Source organism: Galeopterus variegatus, unplaced genomic scaffold, assembly GCF_000696425.1.
Source record: "Galeopterus variegatus unplaced genomic scaffold, G_variegatus-3.0.2 Scaffold118, whole genome shotgun sequence".
Lineage (NCBI taxonomy): Eukaryota > Metazoa > Chordata > Mammalia > Dermoptera > Cynocephalidae > Galeopterus > Galeopterus variegatus.
The window spans coordinates 926,482-953,194 of NW_007726229.1; the positions used below are offsets into that span (position 1 = coordinate 926,482).

Below are 26,713 nucleotides of genomic sequence, written 5' to 3' on the forward strand. Positions count from 1 at the left end.
TATTTTAGATTTTCTTCTTTGGGGGAGGGTGGAGGAGGGGTGAGCTGACTGGTACAGGAATCCGAACCCCTGACCTTGGTGTTAAAACACCACACTGTAACCAACTGAGCTAACCAGCCAGCCCTTGTCTTAGATTTTCAAATGGTAATGGTGATTACATACTAATCAGTAGATAACTTTTCAGGTCGTCTTTGTTTAAAGAGGCTTTGGAGGAATGAGGGAGGCAGGACCTTAAGCATTAGCATATTTGTAGTGGCACTGGTTTGTAACAATATCTAATTATAATTATATAATTGCAATAATAAAGCTGGAAGGTTTCTTTTTACTTTTTTTTTGGTGGCTGGCCAGTACAGGGATCCAAATAAAGCTGGAAGTTTTGAGAAAAGTTAATAACTGCAGCTCTCAAAGTTATTTTGATAGCATGTTTTTTAAGTAGCAATCTTCATCAGTTAATAAAATTTCCGTTTTTTATCTCACCTCTGTAGATGTTTTTATACAGTGTCCCGGAAAGAAGCAACTGAGATGCTCAAGAAGAACCCTTCCTTGGGAAATATGATCTTGAGGCCTGGTAGTGACAGTAAAAACTACTCCATCACTATCCGGCAGGAGACAGAGTATGTATAATAAAAAAAATGCATGGAATTGTTAAAACGTGGTATCACTTTAGAAAGTAAAGTCACACAAGTTCAGATCAGCACCTGCTATGGGTTTTGTTGGGGCTAGAAACATGAACACAATGTACTTGCTTTGGCAACATGTATACTAAAATTGGAACCATACTGAGAAGTTTAGCATGTCCCTTTGCAAGGATGACATGCAAATTTGTGAAGTATTCTATTTTAAAAAAAATATGAACACAAGAATAGAGAGGGAATGTCACATAAGCAATACTAAAGATTGAGCCAAAGCTAATATTTGAAGGAGGGGAAAAGAATGAGCAAATTACTTTGGTCTTGAATATAATTGTACAGTTCATTCATTTGATTCAACATATACTTATTAAGTGACTATGATGTACCAAGTAATGCTCTAGGTATTGTGGATACAGCAGGGAAGAAAACAACATCCGTGGTTTCAAGGATTTTACATTCTTGTGGGGAAATGCAGACTATAAATAAATACATAACTAAAAATATCATATATATGGTGATAAAGTCTATGGAGTAAAATAAAGCAGGATGAGAGAGATGGGAACCCTCAGAGGTGATATATAGAAAAAAATTTTGTGGCTGCTATTATTTTAGTATAGGGTGGTCAGGGAAGGCCTACTTTATTAACTGACATGTAAGCAGAGACCTGAAAGAAGTGAGGGAACAAACCATGCCAATATCTGGGGCAAGAGTGTTCTAGGCAGCAGGTGCATATGTCCAGAGGCAGAAGAATGCTTGGCTTGTTCAGGAAACAGAAAGAGGCCACTGAGACTGCAACGGAGTTGAGCAAGGAGAAAAGTAGTAGTAGATGAGATTCCAGAAGTAAGGGTAGAGAAAAATCACTCAGAGCCCTATAGGTTATTGCAGAGACAAGGGTTTTGCTCTGAATGACATGTGAGGTCACTAGACTGTTGACATAACCTGATTTATCTATTAAAATGACCACTTTGGAGCTTCTTGTCAAGGTTAATTATTTCTTCATGGTAAAATGGCTTATCATTGATAAAGTCAGTAACACATGCAAAAGTTGGTTTTTCTGTGTAGTTAGGGTGCTTAGGTCTTTTAAGAGCTACACCAGCTTTCAGAGTCTATGAAAGCTCGCATTTCAATAGGGATTCTGGCTTAGTTAACCCTTTCACAACTGATAATATAATTAAAATATAGAGGGTTTTGCCCATATGAAAATATTCAATAAATAATTATCTTTCCTATAAAAATATAAACAGAATTTGATTCTTAAATTTTCTACTCTTTATGGGGATAATATTCTTCTATTAACTTTTTTACTATAACATATCTATCAAAGAATCTATCCATCAATTCACCTCATAAATATCTATAATTTTAAATAGGTTGATAAATAGTGATAAAAGCAGTAAAAAGAAAATAATCACTTGCAGGACAAAAGTAAAATTATGGTATTATGGCTCACTTGCTGGTATAAGCCATGGCCCAATAAACTTCATTCATTGCCAACTACTCTGTATAAACAGAGTAATTGTATTTATACACTAGCATGTGCACTAAACAGATGGCAAGAATATTAGTTGGTAAATCAGATCCTGGTTCTGTGTGTAAGAGATGTGAGTGTGTGAGTATCTGTGTATTTTTCTACAATGAATGTCTGTCAATTTAACCTGCTTGTGGTTTCATTATTTTTTCTCTTTATTATAAGCTAACATTTAGAGTTAATGGGTTTTCAACTCCATTGAAATATGGTCGAATATAGATTTTTCAGTTACAACTTATTTGATTTATAATTTAATTAACTATCTTGAAACAAATCCAAAAGAAATAAAAGTATGGCTTCCATTAAATATCAGTGACCTTAGAAAAACTCCTGGGAGAAAGTAGATTTTTCCATTTAGTATATCCTGGTCAAGGAGTTTGTACTTTTTTAGGGTTTAGAAAATTATGGGCCAGCCCCGTGGCTCACTCGGGAGAGCGCGGGGCTCAATAGCGCCGAGGCCGCGGGGTTCGGAGCCTATTTAGGGATGGCTGGTGCGCTCACTGGCTGAGCGTGGTGCAGACAGCACCAAGCCAAGGGCTACGATCTCCTTACCAGTCAAAATAAAAAATAAATAAATAAATAAATAAAAAGAAAATTGAGTATCACATAAAACAAAAAAAAAAGTCTTTACTATTTACTTCTACTTTTAAAAATAAGATGATATAAATGTGAATTAAAATGTATATAAAGCTGGCCAGTTAGCTGAGTTGGTTAGAGTCCAGCCTTCCAATACCAAGGTCCGTGGGTTTGGATCCCTGTACTGGCCAGCCACTGAAAAAACAAAACAATAACACAATAAAATTTATATAGCAGATTTTGAAAGGAAACACAATCTAACTGCTTGAAAACAAAATTAGATAATACCAGAGTGATTAATTTTTTTTTTCCTTCATGTTACTCCTTTATTGGTCTAACTGTTTGATCCTGTGTTACTATTCTGCACAAAATGAGCAAAATCCCAAGACCTGATTGCTCTTTAAAAACTGTATATTTCCTCTACAATAGCAGCCTGATCTCTTTTAAGGTGGTCTAAATTAGTCCAACTTTTGCATTGCATTTTCCATACAATTGAGGTATGAAAAATAACAGTGTTTTCTGCTGTAGGTGTGGTTTGTGACCAAACTCAATGAGTTTCTATACTTAGGATATAAATTTAATGTCTTAGTTTTTACTTACATTTATATTATACTTAAGCTATATTTTAACTATAAGAAAGTCTGGCAAAGGAGTTCACATCAAAGTTATATCACTGTGATTTTAGTAGATTCACTTCCAGTTTGAATTCATACAGAAATTCTTGCTTTTGTCTGGTGAACACAAAAACTTTTAAAATTTCATAAAACTAATCACTCCTCCCATCCCCCCAAGTTGATATTTAGAAAGCAAGAAGTGAGATAGAATGGCAAAGCTAAAGCATTGTAGCCATGGAATCAGTATGTGCTTATTTAGGCTTTGGGGAATAGTTTACACCTGGAAGTGGCTAAGAACAATTTTAACTGTTAGGATTACCCAGATATGCCTGTGATGTTAAGGATTGTAAGATATGTTCTTTAATGCCTCAAAACAGTCCTTTTAGAACAAATGGATTTAATATCTTCTATTTAACGGGTCACTTAATTTTAAAGTATAGCAAGTATAGAGAGTATTAGAATTTTAGCTTGTTATAATGTAGAGTTTATTGTAAAGAATTTGATAGAAAACTAGACTATTAGGAAGCACCTGTGTCACCTATGAAACCAATTTATTCTCTTACAGTTTATAGGAGAAATGTTCGCCTTTGCAAGTCAGATGATTGTATATGGTAAAACAGTAGCTGAAAAGGAAAAGTTGATTTACAAAGCAATACTTGAAAATAAAATTATCTCCATCTGTTAACAGATCAGCTGTTGAAGGGAAGACTGTTGTTCTCAGGAATAAATAAAAGTCATTCAATGTCAAATTATAGCTGACTCCTCTCGGTGTAGAATATCATCTACCTTTACCCAGCCTGGTGGTGTGTGAATTCATAAGACATGAAGCTATTCTTAGAACAAACTTCATGATTTGATTTTGTTTTCTTGAGATTGTTAGGACTAGGTGCCAGTCTAGTAGTATAGACACTTTGGAAAGCCATTAGTTAAAGAAGCAGTATACATATTTACCCAAAATGTACTCCTTTGCAAAAATTGAGGGCAGATGCTAAGAACAACTGGTCCGATGGTAGTGAGTTATTAGAACTTATTAATATTAGTGTCACTGAAGTTGGTATACAACTCCCCCACTGCTAAATTTGACTGGCTTTTAAGAAAACAAACAAACAAACAAACAAAAAAACAAAAAAAGCAGCAGCAGCTAAGAACAATACTTATAACCACATTTAAGATCACACTTTTTTTTTTTTTTTTAAAAGACTGGTTACTTCTTTTTTGAGGTCATAATCAGGAAATCTTAATATAGCAAATTTTATTAACCTTGTTTTTTCCCTCTCTCTATTCCTCTGAAAAAACAAAACATAGTATAAAAGAAAAGCAAAGGGTCTAAAATGAGAGAAAAAGCCTAAGCAACTTCAATGGAATTGATTTTCTATCTCATTTTCTGCTTCAGAATTTAGTCCTTTTAGTCAAAAGTTCCAGGAGACCCTGTTGATCTTTGCCACTTTTCTTCCCACAGCTTTGCAATGAATGATGATGATATGATGGCTACTAACAACAATCATTGTCCCCCCTTATAAGTTAGCATTTGTGGGCCCTGCTTTGAGTGCTGGCAAACATTTTCTTCAGGCACAATAAAAACTTTGAGACAGTATTATCCATGTTTTACAAATGAAGAGGCTGAGACTCACAGAAACTACTAAATTAAAACAATATATTTAATGCATATTAAAAAATACTTATAATTTACTGAGTGCTTAAATGTGCCAAACACTGTACTAAGATTTTTGCAAACGTTAACTCACAACAGCCCTGTGAGGCAAGACACAACCATCTCCATTTTATAGACGAAGAAACAGGATCAGAGAGCACGCATAACAGAACCAGAATCTGAAGCAAGTTTTCAGTCTCCAAAGGAATAGCAATCACTTATTTCATAGGAATACAGGAATTCTCATTGAAACTGGGGAGAGTTTTCAAAAATAACTGTCTGATTAAAAAGACCTTTTTATGGTTGGAGTAAAGATAAAGCTAGGGCCAACCACCCTGAAAGGGTACTTGTAAGATCTCTTCTGTCCAAAAATAGTTCCTTTACCAGTCTGTAACTGATTCCTGAAGTTTCAGCATTAAGGAATACTTTCTTGTAGGAGGGGAGAGGGTTTGGTTAGGCTTTACCTCATGTTTTATAAGTAGGCCATTGGAATTAATTGTTTAGCAATTGGATATCACAGTGGAAATTTGGATATAGTAGTAGATGAGGAAGAGAGTCCCTTACTCCTTTATTATTATTATTATTTTTTTTGTCTTTTCATGACCGGTAAGGGGATCGCAACCCATGGTGTGGTGTTGCCCACACCGTGCTCAGCCAGTGAGTGCACCGGCCATTCCTATATAGGATCCAAACCCGTGGCGGGAGTGTCGCTGTGCTCCCAGCGCCACACTCTCCCGAGTGCGCCACGGGGCCGGCCCTGGAAGAGAGTCCCTTAATAGAAGACTTCTATGTAGTTCAGTCCAAGAGGAGTATGAACTGGAAATGGAGAGAGAAGAGACTTTTAAAAAAAAAAAAAAAAAGTGAAAAGGCAGGGGATCACAACCCTTGGCTTGGTGTCGCCTGCACCGCGCTCAGCCAGTGAGCACATCAGCCATCCCTATATAGGATCTGAACCCGTGGCGGGAGTGTCGCTGTGCTCCCAGCGCCACACTCTCCCGAGTGCGCCACGGGGCCGGCCCTGGAAGAGAGTCCCTTAATAGAAGACTTCTATGTAGTTCAGTCCAAGAGGAGTATGAACTGGAAATGGAGAGAGAAGAGACTTTTAAAAAAAAAAAAAAAAAGTGAAAAGGCCCTGTAGACTGTAGACCAGCTTAACCCGATGAACAATTTTGCTTAGACAGCTTCTGTATATAGGACAAACGTTGAATTAATTGGTTGAACAAACGACAGTGAAATAAAAGCTGTTAACTTTTCAGCATTAGAAAAGCTTTGATGCTAACACTCTTGCCATATGAATTAAAGGAATTCAAGACAAATATACTGTTGTTCACAACTAATTGGCATGGACACTGACTTCTGCTCTCAGTATAAATTCATTTAGTTCTAGCAGATAGCACTAGGAGATGGGCTCCTAGAATTTTTTAAATTCAGTTTCATAAATATTTGTTGTGTGCCTAATGCTGAATACAAAGATGAATAGAATGTGTTTCTTGTTCTTAAGCCATTCATACTCAATAAAATACCATGTATTTAGAGTGTTAATAATTTAGACTGCTATAGAAAGACATTAAGATTCATCTACTGTACTTATATTCCCATCTATTGTTCATACAGTGACCTAGCACTTTCTGTATCTCTAAGTCAGCCCCAAATTTAGCAGATATTCAGGGTGGTATATGAGCGAGCAGGAATAATAGTGATCGAAGGCTTTCTGGTTGGATTAGTAATGAGGTAGAGTAGAAAACAATTTTCTTTCAATAATTCTTTCAATAATTCATTGTTACTAACATTTAAAAAAAGTATTTCTGCCTGATTTTCAAATCTTGATTACTTTTTTCTTCTCTGTTATTCTTTCTCATTCACCCACTTGATGACCTAGATTTCCTATATCTCTACTGTGTAACCCCCTCAAAAGAGACATAGAAAACCAGGTAAATAGAAAAACAAAAATCACCAAGGATTTTTAAAAATGTTGCCTAACCACCAAGAATTTTTGTTGTCATGGGAACATAGGTTTGCTAAACAGGTATTATTTTATACTCACTTTAGTTTGCATTGACCTAATTGTACAATCAAATGGAGATTAACCATTTGTTTCATCTTAGCATGCCAAGAATCAAGCACTACAAAGTGATAAGCATAGGAAAAAACTACACTATTGAACTGGAAAAACCTGTAAGTAGCTATTTTATTGTTGTTGATGAACTTTCTCCCAATTCCTCTCAAACCTACCTTAAAGAATACAAAGAAAAGTGGAAAAGCAGACTTCTTCCCTAGAAACCTAGTTCTGGCAGGAAGCAGCAAAGTTAAGGAGCCCTGAAGGTGGCAGATATACATAGTAAGAAGTGAGATGCAAGAACAGGCAGGCAAGGTGAAGTAGAACATAATCTGCTTCTAAAAATTCTTTTTGCTTTTCATTTATCAATACAATTGTTTTAGAGAGAGAATACTGTTTTTGTTAAACATCTGTTTTACATCCTGCCATTATAAGTATTTATTTTGATTTTTAGAGAAGTTTATTGGGAGACAAATATAAGGATCAGCCTGGGAAACACTAACCAACAGAATTGGAAAGTGCTCCCCAATTATAAGTATTTAAATATGCTTATTTCTAATGGGGAGAAATCCATGAATGTCTAATTCTCTAATACCTGCCATGCAGAAATTCGGATCCCCTCTTAATAGCAATGTACCAGCAAAGAAAGGGTTTCTTGTCTTCAATCCCTCTACCCACCCGCCCCCAGCTGGCTTATCATGGTGCTAATGATATAATATCATAACCACCAGAAACTATGTTAGGCACAGAACTAAGTATTTTGTATATATTATCTAATTAAGTCTTTATCATTACCCCGAGGTAGATATCATTATGCCTATAATGCCCATGAGAAAACTAGTATTTACAGTGGTCTCAACAAATCAGAGTGTGGCAATGTGGCCTACATTCCAGGATACTGGAAAAAAGGGAATATAGCTCTGTAATCTTAGGCTGCAGTGGTGGGAAGATTGGGCCAGGAATAATGTCTCTGAATATCACTTAAATAGAACTGGTGGATCTTGAAGATATTTATAATATTTCTCTAAAATTGAGCTTCTAATTCCTCTGCCTCTCTGGGCCCATTGTGTTGATTAAATAGAAAAAGGAAGAATGTGGTTGAATTTCTTATACTTTGATTGTAACCTTAGAGAACAAGGCAACTGGAGATTCAGGCAGCCCACATACAGCTTTGCCGTAAATGCCTCCCAGAGATTCTCACTTCTCAGATCCATGCCTGACTAAGCTTTTTACACAAGTTCTAATGCAAAAGGCAGAGAACTAGATTGCTAATCCAAATAACCAAGTGACCAGAAGCAATGGTCAGGGAAGAACAATGTGTCTTTGTAACTGGTAAATGGGGGCTTATTTCTGTCATTAGCCCATACAGTCCACAGTGTAAGGAAAATGAACAGCCTGGATTATCCTTTCACTTTTTATCTTTCCCAATCCTTCCCTTCAACCAGATTGTATTTTTGTGAATTCTTTTTCCTCCTCAGGCTATCTGGGATATGCAGGTTTAACCTGATCTCACTTGTATAAAAATCTGGTTTAGACGGTAGAGACACATTTCAGTTACTCCTAGACCAGTAAATGATCCTGTTATAATGAGATATTAAAATGCTTAAATTCTCTGGCTTTAATAGTTCTTTGATTTCAAGCAGAAGAAACCAACTATGGCTCACTTAAGTAAAAATAAATGTAGTATAAGAGCATAAAATAGCTGAAAGCCTGATAAATCTTCAGGGACTAGGAAGCAGTTACTTGTACTAAGAACCTTCAGATGAGGAAGGAAGCTGCTATCCTTTCTTGTTCCTAAACTCAAGTTCAAATTTCAAGGCAGCATTTTCTGACCTACCTTGAGTCACATTCTTATGCCTTACTTGGGGAAAGCAAGGTATTTAGTTATTGTCCACCAGACTATATTCAACGGGAAAGGTAATTCCTCAACAGAAAATTGATACATGGTCACTTAGAAAGGAGAAATAAGATACATGAATAGGTAAAACTATGATCATTCAGCAAGCCATTGAAGTGAGGTCCTGACATGATCTTCTGGAGGTCAGGAAATATGCGGTAATCTTCATGAAATTCCATTTGAGCTTTCTCTTACTCTATCTTTACCCAGGTGACATTGAGCCTTCTTTCACTCTTTCTCTATACAGGTAACACTCCCAAACCTTTTCAGTGTCATTGATTATTTTGTGAAGGAGACTCGAGGAAATTTAAGACCATTTATATATTCAACTGATGAAGACCTTGGTATGTTCTTCACTTAGTTGCTATATTAAGGAAAACAAAACAAACAAAACCTAAAAAATTGTATATGATTTATAATACCAGCCAGGTAAGAACTGTAGTTCAGTCTTTACATTTACCAGTTTGAAAATCATTTTGTCACTGAGTTTGTGAAACTAAGGGAGTACTATATTAGTCTATTTCTTGTTGCTAATAACAGAATACCTGAAGCTGGGTAATTTATAAAGAAACAGAATATATTTCTTACAGTTTTGGAGGCTGGAAAGTCCACAGTTGAGGGGCACATCTGGTGAGGGCCTTCTTTGTGCGAACTCTTGGAACTCTCCAGAGTACTGTCACAATGCAGGGTATCACATAATGAAGGCTGAGCAACAGTGCATTTCTACATGCTTTCCTCCTCTGCTTATAAACCCCCCAGACTACTCCCTGATAACCCATTAGTCCATTAACCCATTAATACATGAATGGACTAATCCACTCAAGAAGGCATAGCCTCACAATCCAATCACCTCTTAAAGGTCCCACTTTTCAAATACCATAGTTGGATTTCCCACTCTTAACACTGTCACATTACATTGGAGGGGACAAACATTAAAACCATAGCTAGTACCAATATATCCTCATGGACAGGGTATGTGTCCATTCTAGAGAATGAAAAACCCTGAAGCATGTATTGTGACTATTAACTTCATTCCATCATTCTAACTGGCTTTATCAAATAAGTTCAGAGATAAGAGAAAACCATAATCTATAGAGTCATGGAAACCAAACAGGGAATATAAAAGGATGGTCTGTCAACAATGTCAGATGCTCCAGACAGGATAAAATGTCAGTAACTTACAAAGTAGACAACATTTTAAAATCCTAAGTAGGCATATACAAATCAAATATACATTCTCTATATTAAAGGAGAAATGGGAGGGATAGGGGCAAGATTTTTTTTTTTTTTTTTTTTTTTTTGCATTTAAATCTGTAATTGTTCCAGTACCATTTGCTAAGAAAACACCATCCTTTCTCCATTGAATTGCCTTTGCTCTTTAGGGGGGTGGGGGGGGGAGTCACTTGACCATATTTGTGTGGATCAATTTCCTTTGATATATGTTCCTACCTTTTTGCCAATATCATATGATCTTGGTTACTGTAGCTTTATAGTAATTCTTGAAATCAGGAGTTCTTTTTCTTCTTTTTTCAAAATTGTTTGGGCTAGTTTCTTTTTTAATGTATTTTATTTTATTTTATTTTTTATTTTTATTTTATTTTTTCCTTTTTGTCTTTTTTACTGACCGGTAACGGGATCACAACACTTGGTGTTGCGCCTGTACCGGGGACCGGCAACGGGATTGCAACCCTCGGTGTTGCGCCCGCACCACGCTCAGCCAGTGAGTGGGAACAGGTCTCCACATGGGATCCGAACCCTCGGCGGGAGCGCCACCGCACTCCCAAGCGGCGCACTCTCCAGTGCGCCACCAGGCCGGCCCTTTATTTTATTTTTTATTAATTTTTTAAAAAATAATTTATTATAAATATATGTGAAATATAAAGTTGACTTTCAATAGTTGTGTACAATGTGTGATGGTCAGATCAGGATAGTTAGCTTATTAATTATTACTATACAAAATCAATGGAATACTAAGCCATAAAAAGAATGAAATTCTGCTATTTGCAGCAACATCGATGAGCCTGGAGAAAATTATGCTAAATGAAACAACCCAGGGGCAGAAAGAGAAATACTGCATGTACTCATTCATAAGTGGGAGCTGAATCCATAAATAAACAATAAAGAGAGAGAGAGGAAAAAAAAACAACAATCACAATAATACATTGAACTTTTCTTTTTCTTTTTTTTTTTTCCTTTTTGTCTTTTTTCGTGACCGGCAATGGATCGCAACCCTCAGTGTCGCGCCCGTACCGGACCGGGACCGGCAACGGGATCGCAACCCTCGGTGTTGCTCCCACGCCTCGCTCAGCCAGTGAGCGGCCGGTCTGTATGTGGGATCCGAACCCTCGGCGGGAGCGCGAATCCATAAATAAACAATAAAGAGAGAGAGAGGAAAAAAAAACAACAATCACAATAATACATTGAACTTTTCTTTTTCTTTTTTTTTTTTCCTTTTTGTCTTTTTTCGTGACCGGCAATGGATCGCAACCCTCAGTGTCGCGCCCGTACCGGACCGGGACCGGCAACGGGATCGCAACCCTCGGTGTTGCTCCCACGCCTCGCTCAGCCAGTGAGCGGCCGGTCTGTATGTGGGATCCAAACCCTCGGTGGGAGCGCCTGCCGCGCTTCCCAAGCGGTGCACTGTAGCAGTGCACCACCGGGCCGGCCCAATACATTGAACTTTTAGAAGGAGAGAAGAGAACTGTGGTTACGAGATGGAAGAGGGGAGGGGTAGAGGGGGATGGTTAACAAGAAATTGGTTAACTGACACAAAGAATGATTATGTAATCTATGTTTTTTTGCCTTTCAATGTAAGTTTTAAAATCACCTTATTGCTATCTACAGAAAAATCCTTCTGGGATTTTAATTGGATGGTACTGAATTTGTAGATCAGTTCAGGGAGAATTGACATCTTTGAGTCTACCGACTGAGGACTGCAGTATATTGGTTCATTTATTTTGGTTGTCTTTTATTTCTTTCACAGTGCTTTGTAGTTTTCAGCATACAGATCCTGCACATATTTTATTAGATTTATACCTATTTAATTTCTTGGTACTATGTAAATGATCCTGTTTTATAAAATTTGAATTCCAATTATTCATTTGTAGTATATAGAAATATCATTGATCTTTATATATTGGACTTATATTCCAAGACTTTGCAAAACTCATTTATTAGTTTCTAAAAGCTTTTTTTTTTTTTTTGTAGATTCCTTGGAATTTTCTATGTAGAAATTATAGTATCTGTGAAAAATTTCAGTTCATGTCTTCCAATATGATTATTTTATTTTTCTTGCTTCATTGCTTGGGCTTGGGTGTCCATAACAATGTTGAATAGAAGTGGTGAGAATGGACATCATTGCCTTGCTCCCAGTTTTAGAGGAAAAACATTTCATCTTTGACTAATAATTATGATGTTGGCTGTAGGTTTTTTAAAAGATGTCCTTTCTCTGAGCAAGAAAGTTCCCTTTATAATTACTATTTTGCTGAGAGTTGTTTTGTTTTTAAATCATGGATGAATGTTGAATTTTGTAAAAAGCTTTCTCTGCATCTATTGAGATGATCATATGGTTTCTCCTTTTAGTTTAATATGGTGAATCACATTGATTTTCCATTTTTGATCATACCTTACATATACACACTTGGTTATAACGTATTATCTGTTTCATATAATATATTGTTGGATTTGATTTACTAATATTTTAAGAATTTCTGTGTCTGTATTTATGAGGGATACTAGTCTGCAGTGTTTTAAAAAATAATTATTTTGTCCAATTTTGGTATTAATGTAATGCTGGCATCAGAACATGAGCTAGGCAGAATTCCCTCTCCTTCAACAGGTGGAAGATGTGTATAGAATTGGTATTATTTGATAGAATTACCTGTGAACATATGGGCCTGGAAATTTCTTTGCTGGAAGGTTTTAAACTATGAATTCAACTTCTTTAGCAGATGTAGGACAATTCAGGTTATTAGTTTTTTAAGTGAGTTTTGGTAGTGTCTTGAGGTCTTCAAATTTATTGCCATTTAAAGTCCATAGCTGGGCTGGCTGGTTAGCTCAGTTGGTTAGACCTTGTAACACTAAGGTCAATGGTTCGGTTCCCAGCTGCCAAAATAAATAAGTAAACAGAGTTTATAGTGATGTTCCCTCTTTCATTCCTGATACTGATAATCTGTGTCTTTTTTGTTTCTTGGTTAGGCTGGTTAATGGTTTACTAACTGATCTTTTTCAAAGAACCAGATTTTGGTTTCATTGGTTTTTCTCTATTTTCCTTATTCTATTGATTTTTCTTTATTTTATTCTTTCTGCTTGCTTTGCTTTTTTTCTTTTTTCCTAGTTCTTCAGGTAGAACTGTAGCTTATTTATTTTAAACTACTTTCATTTCTAATATAAATATTTTGTTATAAATTTCCCTCATAAATTTATAAGTTTCCTGCTACGAATTTATAAACAGGGCTTAGCTGTATTCCATAAATTTTGATATACTGTATTTTCATTTTAATTCAGTTAAAAATATTTTAAAAATTTCCCTACAGAATTCCTTTTTTGATCCCAAGTATTTGGGGGATTTCCCCCCAGCTTTACTGAGGTTTAATTGATAAAGTGATAAATATTTATGGTGTGCAACATCATAATTTGATATACATATACATTGTGAAATGATTCCCACAATCAAGTTAGTTAACACATTTATCACCCCTGAAGTGGGAACACTTAAGATCTATTCTTATCAAATTTCAGGAATAAACTACAGTATTATTAACTTAGTTACCAGCATGCTGTACATTAGATCCCCAGAAGGTATTCGCTGTATAACTAAAAGTTTGTATCCTTTAACCAACATCTCCCCATTTTCCCACCCTCCAGCCCCTGGCAATCACCTTTCTATTCTGTTTCTGAGTTGGACTTTCTTAGATTCCACATATTATTGAGATCATATAATATTTGTCTTTCTGAGTCTGGCTTATTTCACTAAGCACAATGTCCTCCAGGTTCATATATGTTACAAGTGGCAGGATTTCCCTCCTTTTTTATGGCTGAATAATATTCCATTATATGTATATACCACAGTTTCTTTATTCATTCACCTGTCGACAATTAGGTTGTTTCCATGTCTTGGCTATTATTAATAATGCTGCAGTGAACTTGAGAGTGCAGATATATCTTTGAGACAGTATTTTATTTCCTTTGAATATATATCAAGAAGTGGGATTGCTAGATCATAAAGTAGTTCTATTTTTAATTTTTTGAGGAATCTCCATACTGTTTTCCATAATGGCTGTATCAATTTACATTCTCATCAATAGTACATAAAATGTTCTCTTTTCTGCACATCCTTGCTAACACTTATTTCTTCTGTCTTTTTGATAATAGCCAATGGTTTTAATTTGCATTTACTTGATGATTAGTGTTGTCAAGCACCGTTTCATGTACCTGTTAGCCATTTGTATATCTTCTTTGGAAAAATGTCTATTTGGGTCCTTTGCCCATTTTTCAATTGGAGAATTTATATTTTTGCAATTGAGTTGTATGAGTTCTGTATTAGTCCATTTCCATTGCTTATAACAAAATACCTAGAACTGGGTAATTTATAAGAAAATGAAATTTATTGCTTACAGTTTCAGAGGCTGGGAAGCCCAAAGTCCAGGGAACACATCCGGTAAGGGCTTTGTCCTGGTGATGACTATAGCGACTCAGGGTATCACATGGCGAATATGGCAGAGAGCGCTCCTTGTGCACTCTCCTTTTAAAGCCCCCAGAACCATGTCCATGATTGCTATTATACCATCAAATGGATCAAGCCATTTACTATGGAATGATCCTCCCAATCTAATCCCCTCTTTTAGCCACCACCTTTCAACTGCCATAATAGCATTTCCCACCCTCAACAGCTACAGTGGGGATTAAGTTTTGGGGGACATTCAATCCAAGGCAAGTTCCTTATATATTTTGGATATTAGTATTTGGGAATTTTTGAGATCATTTTGTTAATGGTTTCTAATTTTTTTCTGTTATGGTCAGAGATCATAATCTATATGATTTCAATTCTTGTAAACTTATTTTGTGGTTCAGAATATGGTGTATTTTTGTAAATATCCCATCTATACATAAAAAAATATATTCTGCTGTTATTGGTTGGAATAATTTATAAATGTAAAATAGGTCACATTGGTTGATAATGTGGTTCAGGTATTCAATGTGCTTGCTGATTTTCTTCTGTCTACTTGTTATATTGATAACTAAGAAAGGGGTGTTGAATTTATGTATAATTGTGGATTTGTCTATTCTTTCAGTTCTGTCTTTGCTTCATGTATTTTGAAGCTCTGTTGTTAGGATGTGTATTAGTTTTCTGAGCTGTGCAACAAATTACCAAAATTTAGTAGATTAAAACACATTTTATCATCTCAGTTTCTGTGGGTTAGGAGTCTCAGCCTGGCTTAGTTGGGTCTTGCTGTCAAGGTATTGTTATCTGACTGGGTTCTCATTTGGACTGAGAAAGGATTCACTTTCAAACTCACTCAGGTTGTTGGGGGGAATTCAATTTCTTACAGCTTCGGGATTCATAACAACTAGCTTCCTCAGGACATTTGAGACATTTGAGAGGGAGGGAGGAGAGAAATAAGGAGAGTTGGGGAGAGAGACGATTGGCTTACAGAGCAAATCTGCTAGCAAGATCTTATATAATGTAACATACTCATGGGAATAACCTGTCATATAATGGTAACATAATGATGGTATTGACATCCCATCACCTTTGCCATCATCTGTTGGTTAGAAACAAGTCATAGATCCAACCCGCCCTCAAGAGGTACTTACACAGTATGTGAATACCAGGAAATGGGAACCATATGGGTCACTTAAAGTGTCCACTACAAGGTGCATAAAATTTTAGGGTTTTTATATCTTCTTGGTGATTGACTCTTTAATCTTTATGTAATTTTCCTTGTCCTGAAGTGTACTTTTTCCAGTTAATATAGCCACTCCAGCATTTTTTAAAAAAGTGTTTGCATGGTTTATTTTCAATCCTTTTATTATTTCATCATTCTATTTTTTTTTTTTTTTTTTTTAAAGATGACCGGTAAGGGGATCTTAACCCTTGACTTGGTGTTGTCAGCACCACGCTCAGCCAGTGAGCGAACCGGCCATCCCTATATAGGATCGTCAGCACCACGCTCAGCCAGTGAGCGAACCGGCCATCCCTATATAGGATCGTCAGCACCACGCTCAGCCAGTGAGCGAACCGGCCATCCCTATATAGGATCGTCAGCACCACGCTCAGCCAGTGAGCGAACCGGCCATCCCTATATAGGATCCAAACCCGGGGCCTTGGTGCCATCAGCACCACACTCTCCCGAGTTAGCCACGGGCCGGCCCTACATCATTCTATTTAAAGTATATTTCTTGTAGAAAACATATAGTTGATTTTTTAAAAATATCCAATCTGAAAATCCTTGACTTTGGGTGCATATACTATTTACATCTGTTTTTGATATGGTTGAATTTGTCTAATATTTTATTATTTGTCTTGTTTGTCACCTCTGTTACCCCATCCTGCCCTCTTGGGTAATGTTTGCTTTTTAATATTTCATTTTAATTTATCTATTGGCTTTTTGGCTACACTTGTATTATAGTGGTTGTTCTAGAAATTAGAAAATATATAACTAACCTTTCTCAGTCTAGTTAGAATTAATATTGTTACTACTTAAAAGAAAATGTAGATGACTTGCAACCATATAGGTCCCTTTACTCTCCCCTTTGTTATGGTTGTCATATGTATTATGTCTATATACAATGAAAACCCCAACAAATGATATTATAATTGCTTTTATTACATTGCTTTTATTACATTGCTTTCAATACTTATAAGAGAAAAAGTCTATTTTTATCCAGATGTTTAGTATTCCTGTTGCTTTTTTCCCCCCCCAATTTCAATGTGAAGAACTTCTGACCCTGTTCAATAAATTTCAGATTTTTTATTTTTGTTTTGAAAATGCTTGGTATTTAAATTTTCTATTTCTTTTTAAAATTATCACTTTTTTTAAAAGTTGAAATGTATTGATTATACATAATTGTAAGGTACAAAGTTGAATTTCAATTTCAATACATGTGTACAATGTGTGATGATCAAATCAGGGCAATTAGTATATTCACCATTACCAAATTTAATCATTTGTCATGAGGACATTCAATCTCCTCTCTTCTGGTCATTTGATAACATGCAATAAATTATTAATTATAGATGGCTAGCTTGACTGTACACCAATAGAACTTATTTTTCCTATCTATTTTGTGTCCATTAACCAACCTCTCACTATCCTCCTCTCCCTTTCCCACCTCTAATAAACAGTTTTACTCTCTCCTTCTGAAAGTTCAACTTGTTATTATTATTTTATATTTTGACTCCCACTTGTAAGTTAGGACATGCGGTATTTCTTTCCACGCATGGCTTATTTCACTTAACATAATTTTCTCTATGCTCATCCATGCTGATGCAAATTGCAGAATTTCATCCCTTTTTATGGCTGAGTAGTATTCCATTCTGTATGTATACCACATATTTATCCAAGTGTCTATTGATGGACATTTGGGTTGGTTACATATCTTGGCTATTATGACTACAGCTGTGATAAACATGAGATTGCAGGTATCCCTTCAACATTTTGATTTCCATTCTGTTGAGTGTATAACCAGTAGAGGGATTGCTAGATAGTATGATAGTTCTATCTGTAGAGATACCTCCATACTGTTTTCCATAATGGCTATACTAATTCACAATCCCTCCAACAGTGTACAAAGGTTCCTCTTTCTCCACAGCCTTGCCAGCATTTGTTATTTTCTTTTTGATAACAGCCCGTCTAACTGGGGGTAAGATATCTCATTGTGGTTTTGATTTGCATTTCTCTTATTAGTGATGTTGAGCAGTTTTTCATATACCTCTTGGCCATTTGTATGTCTTTTTTCAAGAAATGTCTATTCAGCTCCTTTGCCCACTTTTAAATCACATGATTTGTTTTTTTTACAATTAATTCCTTGTATATTCTGGATATTAATCCCTTGTAGGATGCATAGTTTGCAAATATTTTCTCCCATCCTGTAGGTTGTCTTTTTCCCCTATTGTTTCATTTGCTGTGCAGCTTTTAAATTTGATATATCCCATTTTTTCTTTTGTTGCCTATGATTTGGGGGCATTATTCATAACGTCTTTGCCCAGTTCCACATCATAAAGTTTCCCCGTTTTCTTCTAGGAGTTTTAGTTTTTTTTTTTTTTTTTTTTAAAGATGACTGGTAAGGGGATCTCAACCCTTGGCTTGGTGTTGTCAGCACCACACTCAGCCAGTGAGCAAACCGGCCATCCCTATATAGGATCCGAACCCGTGGCCTTGTGTTATCAGCATCGCACTCTACCGAGTGAGCCACAGGCTGGCCTTAGTTTCAGGTCTTATATTTAGTTCTTGAATCCATTTTGAGGTCAGCACCACACTCAGCCAGTGAGCAAACCGGCCATCCCTATATAGGATCCGAACCCGTGGCCTTGTGTTATCAGCACCGCACTCTACCGAGTGAGCCACAGGCTGGCCTTAGTTTCAGGTCTTATATTTAGTTCTTTAATCCATTTTGAGTTGATTTTGGTATATGGTGAGAGATAGGTGTCTAGTTTCTATTACTCTACACATGGATATCCAGTTTTCCCAGCATTGTTTATTGAAGAGGGTGTCCTTTCCCCAATGTATGTTCTTGGCATCTTTGTCCAAGATCAGTTAGCTGTAAATACATAGGTTAATTTTTGGGTTCTCTATTCTGCTCAATTGGTCCATGTGTGTTTTTATGTTAGTAGATGGTTAATTTTAGTGTGTCAATTTGACTGGGCTAAGGGATACCTAGACAGTTGGTAAAGCATTATTTCTGGGAGTGTTGTGAGGATGTGAAGAGATTAGCATTTGAATAGTAGACTGAATAAAGATCCACCTTCACCAATTTGAACAGGCACTATCCCATCTCTGGAGGCCTACCCAAATAGAACAAAAAGGCAGAGGAAGGATGAATTTTTTTCTTCTGGAGCTGGCACATCCTTCTTCTCCTGCCCTAGGACACAGAAGCTCCTTGTCTTGGGCCTCTGAGCCCAGAGACATATACCAGTGTGCGCCCCCACCCCCAGTTGTCAGGCCTTTGACCTCTGCCTGGGAGTTACACTATTGGCTTCCCTGGTTCTAAGGCCTTCAGACTCCGACTGAATAAAACTTTCAGCTTTCCTGTTTCTCCAGCTTGCTGATATTGTTCTCCCTTTGCCTAACTCTTCTGTGACTTGAAAGCAACTCCCTATCTCCATGTCCCCTGTACAGAAAGGGTGAAGTTTCAGCATTTACATAAGGTGGCTTGCAGAGGGCAGATTGTGGGACTTCTTCGCCTCCATAATCATGAGCCAATTTCCATCAAAATTTCTTCTTTGTTGAGAACATCTGTCTTCCTGTTCTTTTCAAGAGTGTTTATGAAAACCTCACAGAGCACAGCTGCTTTAAAGTCTTTGATAAGGGCCGGCCTGTGGCTCACTCAGGAGATTGCGGTGCTGATAAAGTCTTTGATAATTCCAGTACCTTAGTTATCTTAGTGTTGGTATGGATTGTCTTTGCCCTCAAGAATTAGTCACACTTCTCTGGCTTTCTGTATATCAAGCTATTTTGGATTGTATTTTGGACATTTTGAATATTGTCCTGAGTCCCTAGGTAATACTGAAATCCTCTGGAGCTTTTTTTTTTTTTTTAAAAAAAAGATGACTGGTAAGGGGATCTTAACCCTTGACTTGGTGTTGTCAGCACCACGCTCACCCAGTGAGCAAACCGGCCATCCCTATATAGGATCCGAACCCGTGGCCTTGGTGTTGTCAGCACCGCACTCTCCCGAGTGAGCCACGGGGCCGGCCGGCCCGTCTCTGGAGCTTTTTTAAAAGCAGGCAATCATCCTAATTAGATCGAACCAGTTTTTTCTGTGGGAAGCAGTTCCATTATCAGTTAAATTTTCAAAGCTTTTGTTATGTGCTGCTTTGGGTCTCTGTATCTCAGTGATTATTAGCCTGGGACTTGGGCAGTAGTTAATATCTTAGTTTAATTCTCAAAGCCTTTGCTGTTTTGTACCTGTTCTGGGCATGCACAGCTCAGCGGTAGGCCTGGAACTTGTGTCAAGTCAGTTAATACATAGAACTATGGGATACTGTTTTCCAGCTTTCACCTCTGGGATTTCCCCCACACTCAACAGCTACCAAGGATCCTTTTCCTAGTCTTCTAGCTAGAAAATTGGGGCTTCTTAAGTGATGTAGCCATCTGTGCTGTCATGCAGTTCTGTGAGACTGAGGTGGCATAATCCCTCTAAAGAAGTTTAAAGAAAGAAAAAAGTAATTTCAACTTTCTTTCCACCACACCACTCTTTTGAGTCCACTTTTCCTGGTTTCTCTTGCCAGAAGCATGAATTTTCTTTTGGGATTTTAGGTGCCCAGGCTGCCATTGCCACAGTGTGGCACCTTGACTAGGGGCCACCCTTATGGCAGGGCCAGGAAAAGAAAAAAAAATAGACAATAGAAAGAAATCAAAATGGGCTGTTAATGTAAAATGTCAATGATTTTAGAAACAGACAACTGGGGCTGCCCCGTGGCTCACTTGGGAGAGCGTGGTGCTGATAGTACCAAGTCAAGGGTTCGGATCACCTTACCGGTCATCTTTAAAAAAAAAAAAAAAAAAAAAAAAAAGACACAGACAACTGGATTGCTATTGCTATGTGACTGAACTGATTCAGTTTGTTTCGTGATCAAGAACAAATTACTCAACCTCCCTGCATTTCAGATTCCTTTGTTGTAAGGACTAGGAAATGATATAAGAACAGTTGGAATTGGAGGGGCATGTGGAGAAAGACTTCAAATAATTAGCATATATTCTATAATGTATTTTCTTTCAAAAGGAGAAAGATAGCAAAATAAATTAAAAGAGTGAATGAGGGCCGACCCCGTGGCGCACTCGGGAGAGTGTGGCGCTGGGAGCGCAGTAACCCGCGGGTTCGGATCCTATATAGGAATGGCCGGTGCGCTCACTGGCTGAGTGCGGTGTGGCTGGTCACAAAAAAGACAAAAAAAAAAAAAAAAAGTGAATGAGAAAAAAAAAAAAAAAAAAAAAAAAAAGTGAATGAGAACAGAAATAGGACTTTCTAAGAAAAACTACACAAAGTCAAAACTTACCTGGACAAATAATGCTAAGTTTTAAGGAAACTTTGTAGAATCCTAGAATTGTTTCAGGAATTTGGACTCATAGCTGATGGGGCACAGTGGAACTGCTAGGGCAATTAGCTTTAATTTGTCTTGAGTTGGGCAATGGGCATTGTCAAGCACCTAAGAGTTCAAATATGGAGACTTGGAAAAAATTAATGTGTTGTGTTTATAATAAAATACTGTTTAAAAGAAAACAAGATTTTCTTTGATCCTAGTTAACTCATGTCAGCATTCAGCTTTCTAACTCCGGAGGGCAAGAGCAATGATGGAACCAGTATGATCAAAGATATTTTCTTAATCTATTTTTCCCAACTTCGGAAATTGGCAGTTTAAAAGCCACTTTAAAATATAGTATGGTAGGAAACTGGTATTAAGCTAAAGAGGAAGAGAAAAATATTTCCTAGAGAAAAATGTATTAGGAACCAAGTTACAGGTTCAGGACAAAAATTGAAAAGCATCTGAATATTCAGTATTACCTAATATTTATTAAACATACCACCAATGTCCCAGGCGCAAGCACAAAAATAGCTCACTTTGAAAATAAAGAACCATCTTGTTCCTCGATATTTGTTCTTTAATTAATCAAGTTTTTCCACCTGCAATTTTCTAGGCCAAGAACCCAACATAGAAGAGAGAAGTGAGAAGTTAAAGAAAAACCCACACATTGCATGAAATAAAAATGTGAAAACTATCTTCAATGTATATTGGTAATTTATATTTTCAAAAGGAAGATCTCATTATTAAAGAGAAATAACTTTATTCTTCTGATCCTTATACCAAGTCACTCACTTGGACACCAGAATTAAACATTGCAGCATACAACTTCATTATCTTAGCAGAATGAAACCAGTGCCTGTGGGGGTATATATTGTAAATATACACATTCTCATGCACTGACAGTTGAAAACACATAGTATTTTCTAAATGGAGTTTTTCTTTCCCTAGGAGTCAATTAAATACGTTTCTCCTATACAGTTTCCACAGCAAATTCATTAATTCTCCTAAATCCTACCAAGTCCCCCCCAAAACTCTCAATAGGTATATTGTTGAAATCTGGTTTTACCAATTTATCAAATATAAGTCATTTTAATTATCCAGCTAGAAGCCAGAGACATGAAATGTACTAGGAGAAGCCCTTTTCCAAAGCAAATACCCTATGAAATACCCCATGTTTTTTGTTACTGGAAATAGATGAAATTTATCCATTTCCATGAAAATACCAGTCAAAAGAAAACTGTGTATAGCTACACAGAAAACAGACTATGGTAAAACATAATACAGAGATATACTTCATAGTGATAAGATAATTCACGAGCAAAATATAACATGTTAAAAAATTTACATGCACTTAACAATTTAGCCTCAAAATATATAAAGAAGAAACAAAAAGAGGCAAATGAAAATCATACAGGGTGATTTTTAATACACTTCTTTAAGTAACTGACAGAATAGGTATATTAAAAGTCAGTAAGGCTGGTTAGAGCATGGTGCTGATAACACCAAGGTCCAGGGTTCGATCTCTATACTGGCTAGCCAAAAAAAAAAAAAAAAAAAAAAAAAATTCAGTAGGGATATATATTTAATAACATAACTAATAAACTTGATCTAATAGACATGTGCAGCACACTACCCCTAATAACTACAGATAGAATACAACTTGTTTTTAAGTGTGCCTAAATTACTATTAAAATTGCCATATTCTGTCTGGGCAATAGAGTGAATCGTAAGTAATTTTAAAAGAATAAAATCACAAAAATCATTTTCTTGACCAAAATCCAATCCAAACCTTAAATCAAAAAAGATTAGAAAAGCCCCATTTTGGAAGAAAAAATTCTATTAAGAGTAGAAAATATTTTAACTGAACATTAATAATATACCAAAACACACAAAATAGAAAACAATATTGCTGAGAGCAGAAATTAATGGAATAAGAAATATACAATAGAAAAGATCAACAAAACTAGAATTTGGATCTTAGAAAAGACTAAACTGACCCTACTTGAAATTAAGTTCATGTAGGAAAAAAATGTGCAAATAACAAGAATCATTAGAGAGTTTATTAAGTTTTCAGGTACAAAGGCAATACAAAGAAATCAACTACATTTTACACGTAATGAGCAGTTAGGGAATAATGTAAATTACGCAATTTGGATTAATATTCTCACTTGAGAACATATAGAAAAGTTAGAATATATTTTAGAAAAAAGTAGGAAGGCATCAGAGAGCTAATAAGTTAATGAATAATTACCAAGCTACTACTATCTGGGAGAAGAGAGAGGTTCAGAAAGCTAAACTCTTCATTTAGGACCCTGTGTCCTGGGAACATCTGCAGATCTGCAAGAGGCCACTGAGAAGCTGAGCAGAGAGAGGGATTCAAATGTAGAGTCTAAGGCCAGTTAAGAAGTGGGGGCCCTGGTAACCCCAACTCATTTTGGAACCCTGAAGGATTGTACCCTAGAAGTAAGGGTGAATATAAAGTAAGAGCACGAACATAGTCTAGCTTAGGTTTGAGTCACATAGAAGACCCAGAAAATCTCAGTCTCTGAAAAAGGACCAAAATGACCCTAAATTACTAGTGCCCAGGTACGTGGCAGAAGCAAATGAAAAAACTCTGGAAGATGAAAATATTATCCTGGGCACCAAATTATTTCTACAGTTTTTATTGTATTGTAATGTATAGTAAATACAATATTGGCAAATAAGATAACCAGACACACAAGGTGACAAGACAGTAAGAAGGAGGACTAGAAGAAACAAAAGAAAAATAAAAACAGACCCACAAGAGGGTTTTAGATGCTGGAGTTATTACACACAGCCTATAAAATAATTGTTTTTTTTTTTTTTTCCTTTGGCGGCTGGCTGGGTGATAAGGAACTGAACCCTTGACCCTGGTGTTATCAGCTTTACTGAGTGAGCTAACTGGCCAGCCCCAATTATGCTTTTCATGTTCCACAGACAAGAGATAGAAAATTTTGGCAGGAGAACTGGGAACCACAAGAGTGACAGATTTTCAGGTCTGCAGTTAGAAATTTGAGAACTGAAAATACAAAGGCCTAAGAATAACTAAGACACTCTTACAGAACAATAAATTGGGAGGATTTATTTTACCAAGTACCTAGAATATCTCAGCTACAGTGATGAAGAAAGTATACTAGCACAAGGGTAGAAAAGATTCAGAAAGATGTATACATATATGAATATATGACTTTGGTGGCACTATTGAAAAGACAGAAAAGAGCAGACTTTTCAGTAAATGGTGGTGAGGAACCTCCCGGCATACACAAAATTAATTCCTTGTGAATAAAAAAAATATGAAAGATAAAACTAAAGCTTTTAGAAGACAATACAGAAGAGTATCTTCATGACTGTAGGGTAGGGAATGATTTTTTAAACAACCCACAAGAAACCTAACCTTAAAACAAAATATATTTCTCAGTACTTAACTATTAGCAAACTTAAAACAAAATATACTTCTCAGTACGAAACCATTAGCAAAAAAAAAAAAAGAATTTTTTTAAAAATCAAACATCATAGAGGGAAAGGCAAGCCATAGAATGGGAGAAGGTATTTGCAACTATATAGCCAGTAAAGAACAGGATTTATAAAGATCTTTTATGAATCAATGAGGAAAAGTACTGTCAATACAACAGAAAAATGTGCAACAGACTTGACAAGACATTTTGAAGAAGAGAAAGTTGAAGTGGCCAGTAAACTTAGGAAAAGGTGTTCAAGTTCATCGGTAATTTGAGAAATGCAGAATAAAACTTCAATGAGATACAACTGCACATCTAACAGACAGGCAAAATTTTTAAAAAGCTGTTACCACTAGTGTTGACCAAGAAATGGAGAAACAGAACATCTCTAATGTTCAGGAAAAACTTTGTAATTATCTATTAAAACTTAAGATATGAATACCTATGACCAAGCAATTCCACTCCTAGATATATACCTCGTTTGCACCAGAAAATATGTAATATAAATGTTCATTGTGGAACTGTAATTGCGCCATGCTAAAAACATTCCAATTGTCCACAGTCAATAGAACGAATAAATATGGATGATCCTGGAGAAAATTATGCTAAGTGAAACAATCCAAGTGCAGAAAGAGAAGTACCACATCTCACTTTTAAGTGGGAGCTGAATTCATAAATAAACAATAAGAAAGAGTAAGAGAAAGAAACAACAATCACAGTAATGTGTTGAACTTTTAGAAGGAGAGAACAGAATGGTGGTTACTAGAGGTGGGGGGGGTTAGTAAGAAATTAATGAGAAATTGGTTAACAGACACAAAGAATGGTTACGTACTATAATGATGATTAAGCTAACTATCCTGATTTGACCACACATTGTACACAACTACTGGTAGTCAACTTTGTACCCACAGATATGTGCAATAATTTATCTTTCAATTAAATAATAAATAAATTGTATACTGATGTTTCTGGAAAAAAAATGAATAAATTCTCATATATTAATGCAGAGGTAAATTACACAGCAATGATGAAGAATGAAGTACAGCTATAACCAGTATGTTGAGCTAAAGAAGCTACAAAAAATCTTTTACATAAAGTTCAAAAACAGGCAAAAGTAAATTATATCGTTCAGGTTTACATACATAGGTGGTAACACTATAAAAACAAGGAAATAGTTATCATAAAAGGTAGGATATTGGTATTCAGCAAAGGGTGTGTGGGTGATTGCCATTAGGAAGGGACTAGCTGAGGAGTTTCTGGGCTGCTGTCAATGTTCTATTAACTTGAATGGTAGGTATATAGGTAGTTACTTTAAAATATTTATATTTTATGTATTCTTTTGTATATATTTTTAATACATACTCCTCAATTAAGAAAGCAAAGCTGAGGAACATGGAAAGAGAAAAATGAACACAAATTACCTGTTGATACTTACTCAGATTCCACAAGATCTCAACTTCCTGATTTGTTTTTGAAATGTGTGAAGACAGTTAAACCATACCTAGTGATTATATACTAAATGATTAGATATTTGCAATTCATCAAAATGAACTAGGTCAAGAGATTTTTCCCTCAAGATTTCAAAGTGAGCAATTTTCTTTCTTTCTTAATTTAACTAATTATAAAATAGTGCACTCAAGGGTACTTCAAAAAGTTCATGGAAAAATAATTGAAAGATAATATGAACCTTTCCATGAACTTTTTGAAGACCTTTCATATATCTGATTTTTTAATATTGTCATTGTCACCACAAGAGTATGCCATAATAGATAAAACAATAAAAATAAAGATACGTATTTATTTCCAAGTTCCACCTTTGGGACAAGTACCATAACTGCTTTGAGCTCAAAAATGAATGCACTTTAACACCCCTCCACGTCCAGTGACTGTTGTATCTCCGTGACTGCAAAACTTGAAAATTAGGAAACATTAAACCAACATTACTCACAAAATTAAGAGTAAAATCAGCATCTCTCGAGTCAACAATGCAACATGATTTACAAAGATATTCTCAAAACTACTTAGTTTTAATAAGT

General features: G+C 36.1%; 1 protein-coding gene across 2 annotated transcripts in view; it reads left to right on the plus strand.

Annotated features, from left to right (window-relative positions):
• Positions 1-22,524, plus strand: part of STAP1 (signal transducing adaptor family member 1) — a 43,409-nt gene extending 20,885 nt beyond the window's left edge. Inside the window, exons 6-9 of one of the 2 annotated variants that reach the window (XM_008587334.1) lie at positions 486-614; positions 7,107-7,176; positions 9,202-9,298; positions 21,815-21,926. In XM_008587334.1, coding sequence (XP_008585556.1) covers positions 486-614; positions 7,107-7,176; positions 9,202-9,298; positions 21,815-21,876 — 358 coding nt within the window. In that variant the 3' untranslated portion in view covers positions 21,877-21,926. Of the gene's footprint in view, positions 1-485; positions 615-7,106; positions 7,177-9,201; positions 9,299-21,814 lie in introns of both variants that reach the window. The other variant, XM_008587339.1, reaches the window with a different exon arrangement.
• Positions 22,525-26,713: the final 4,189 nt, after the last annotated feature.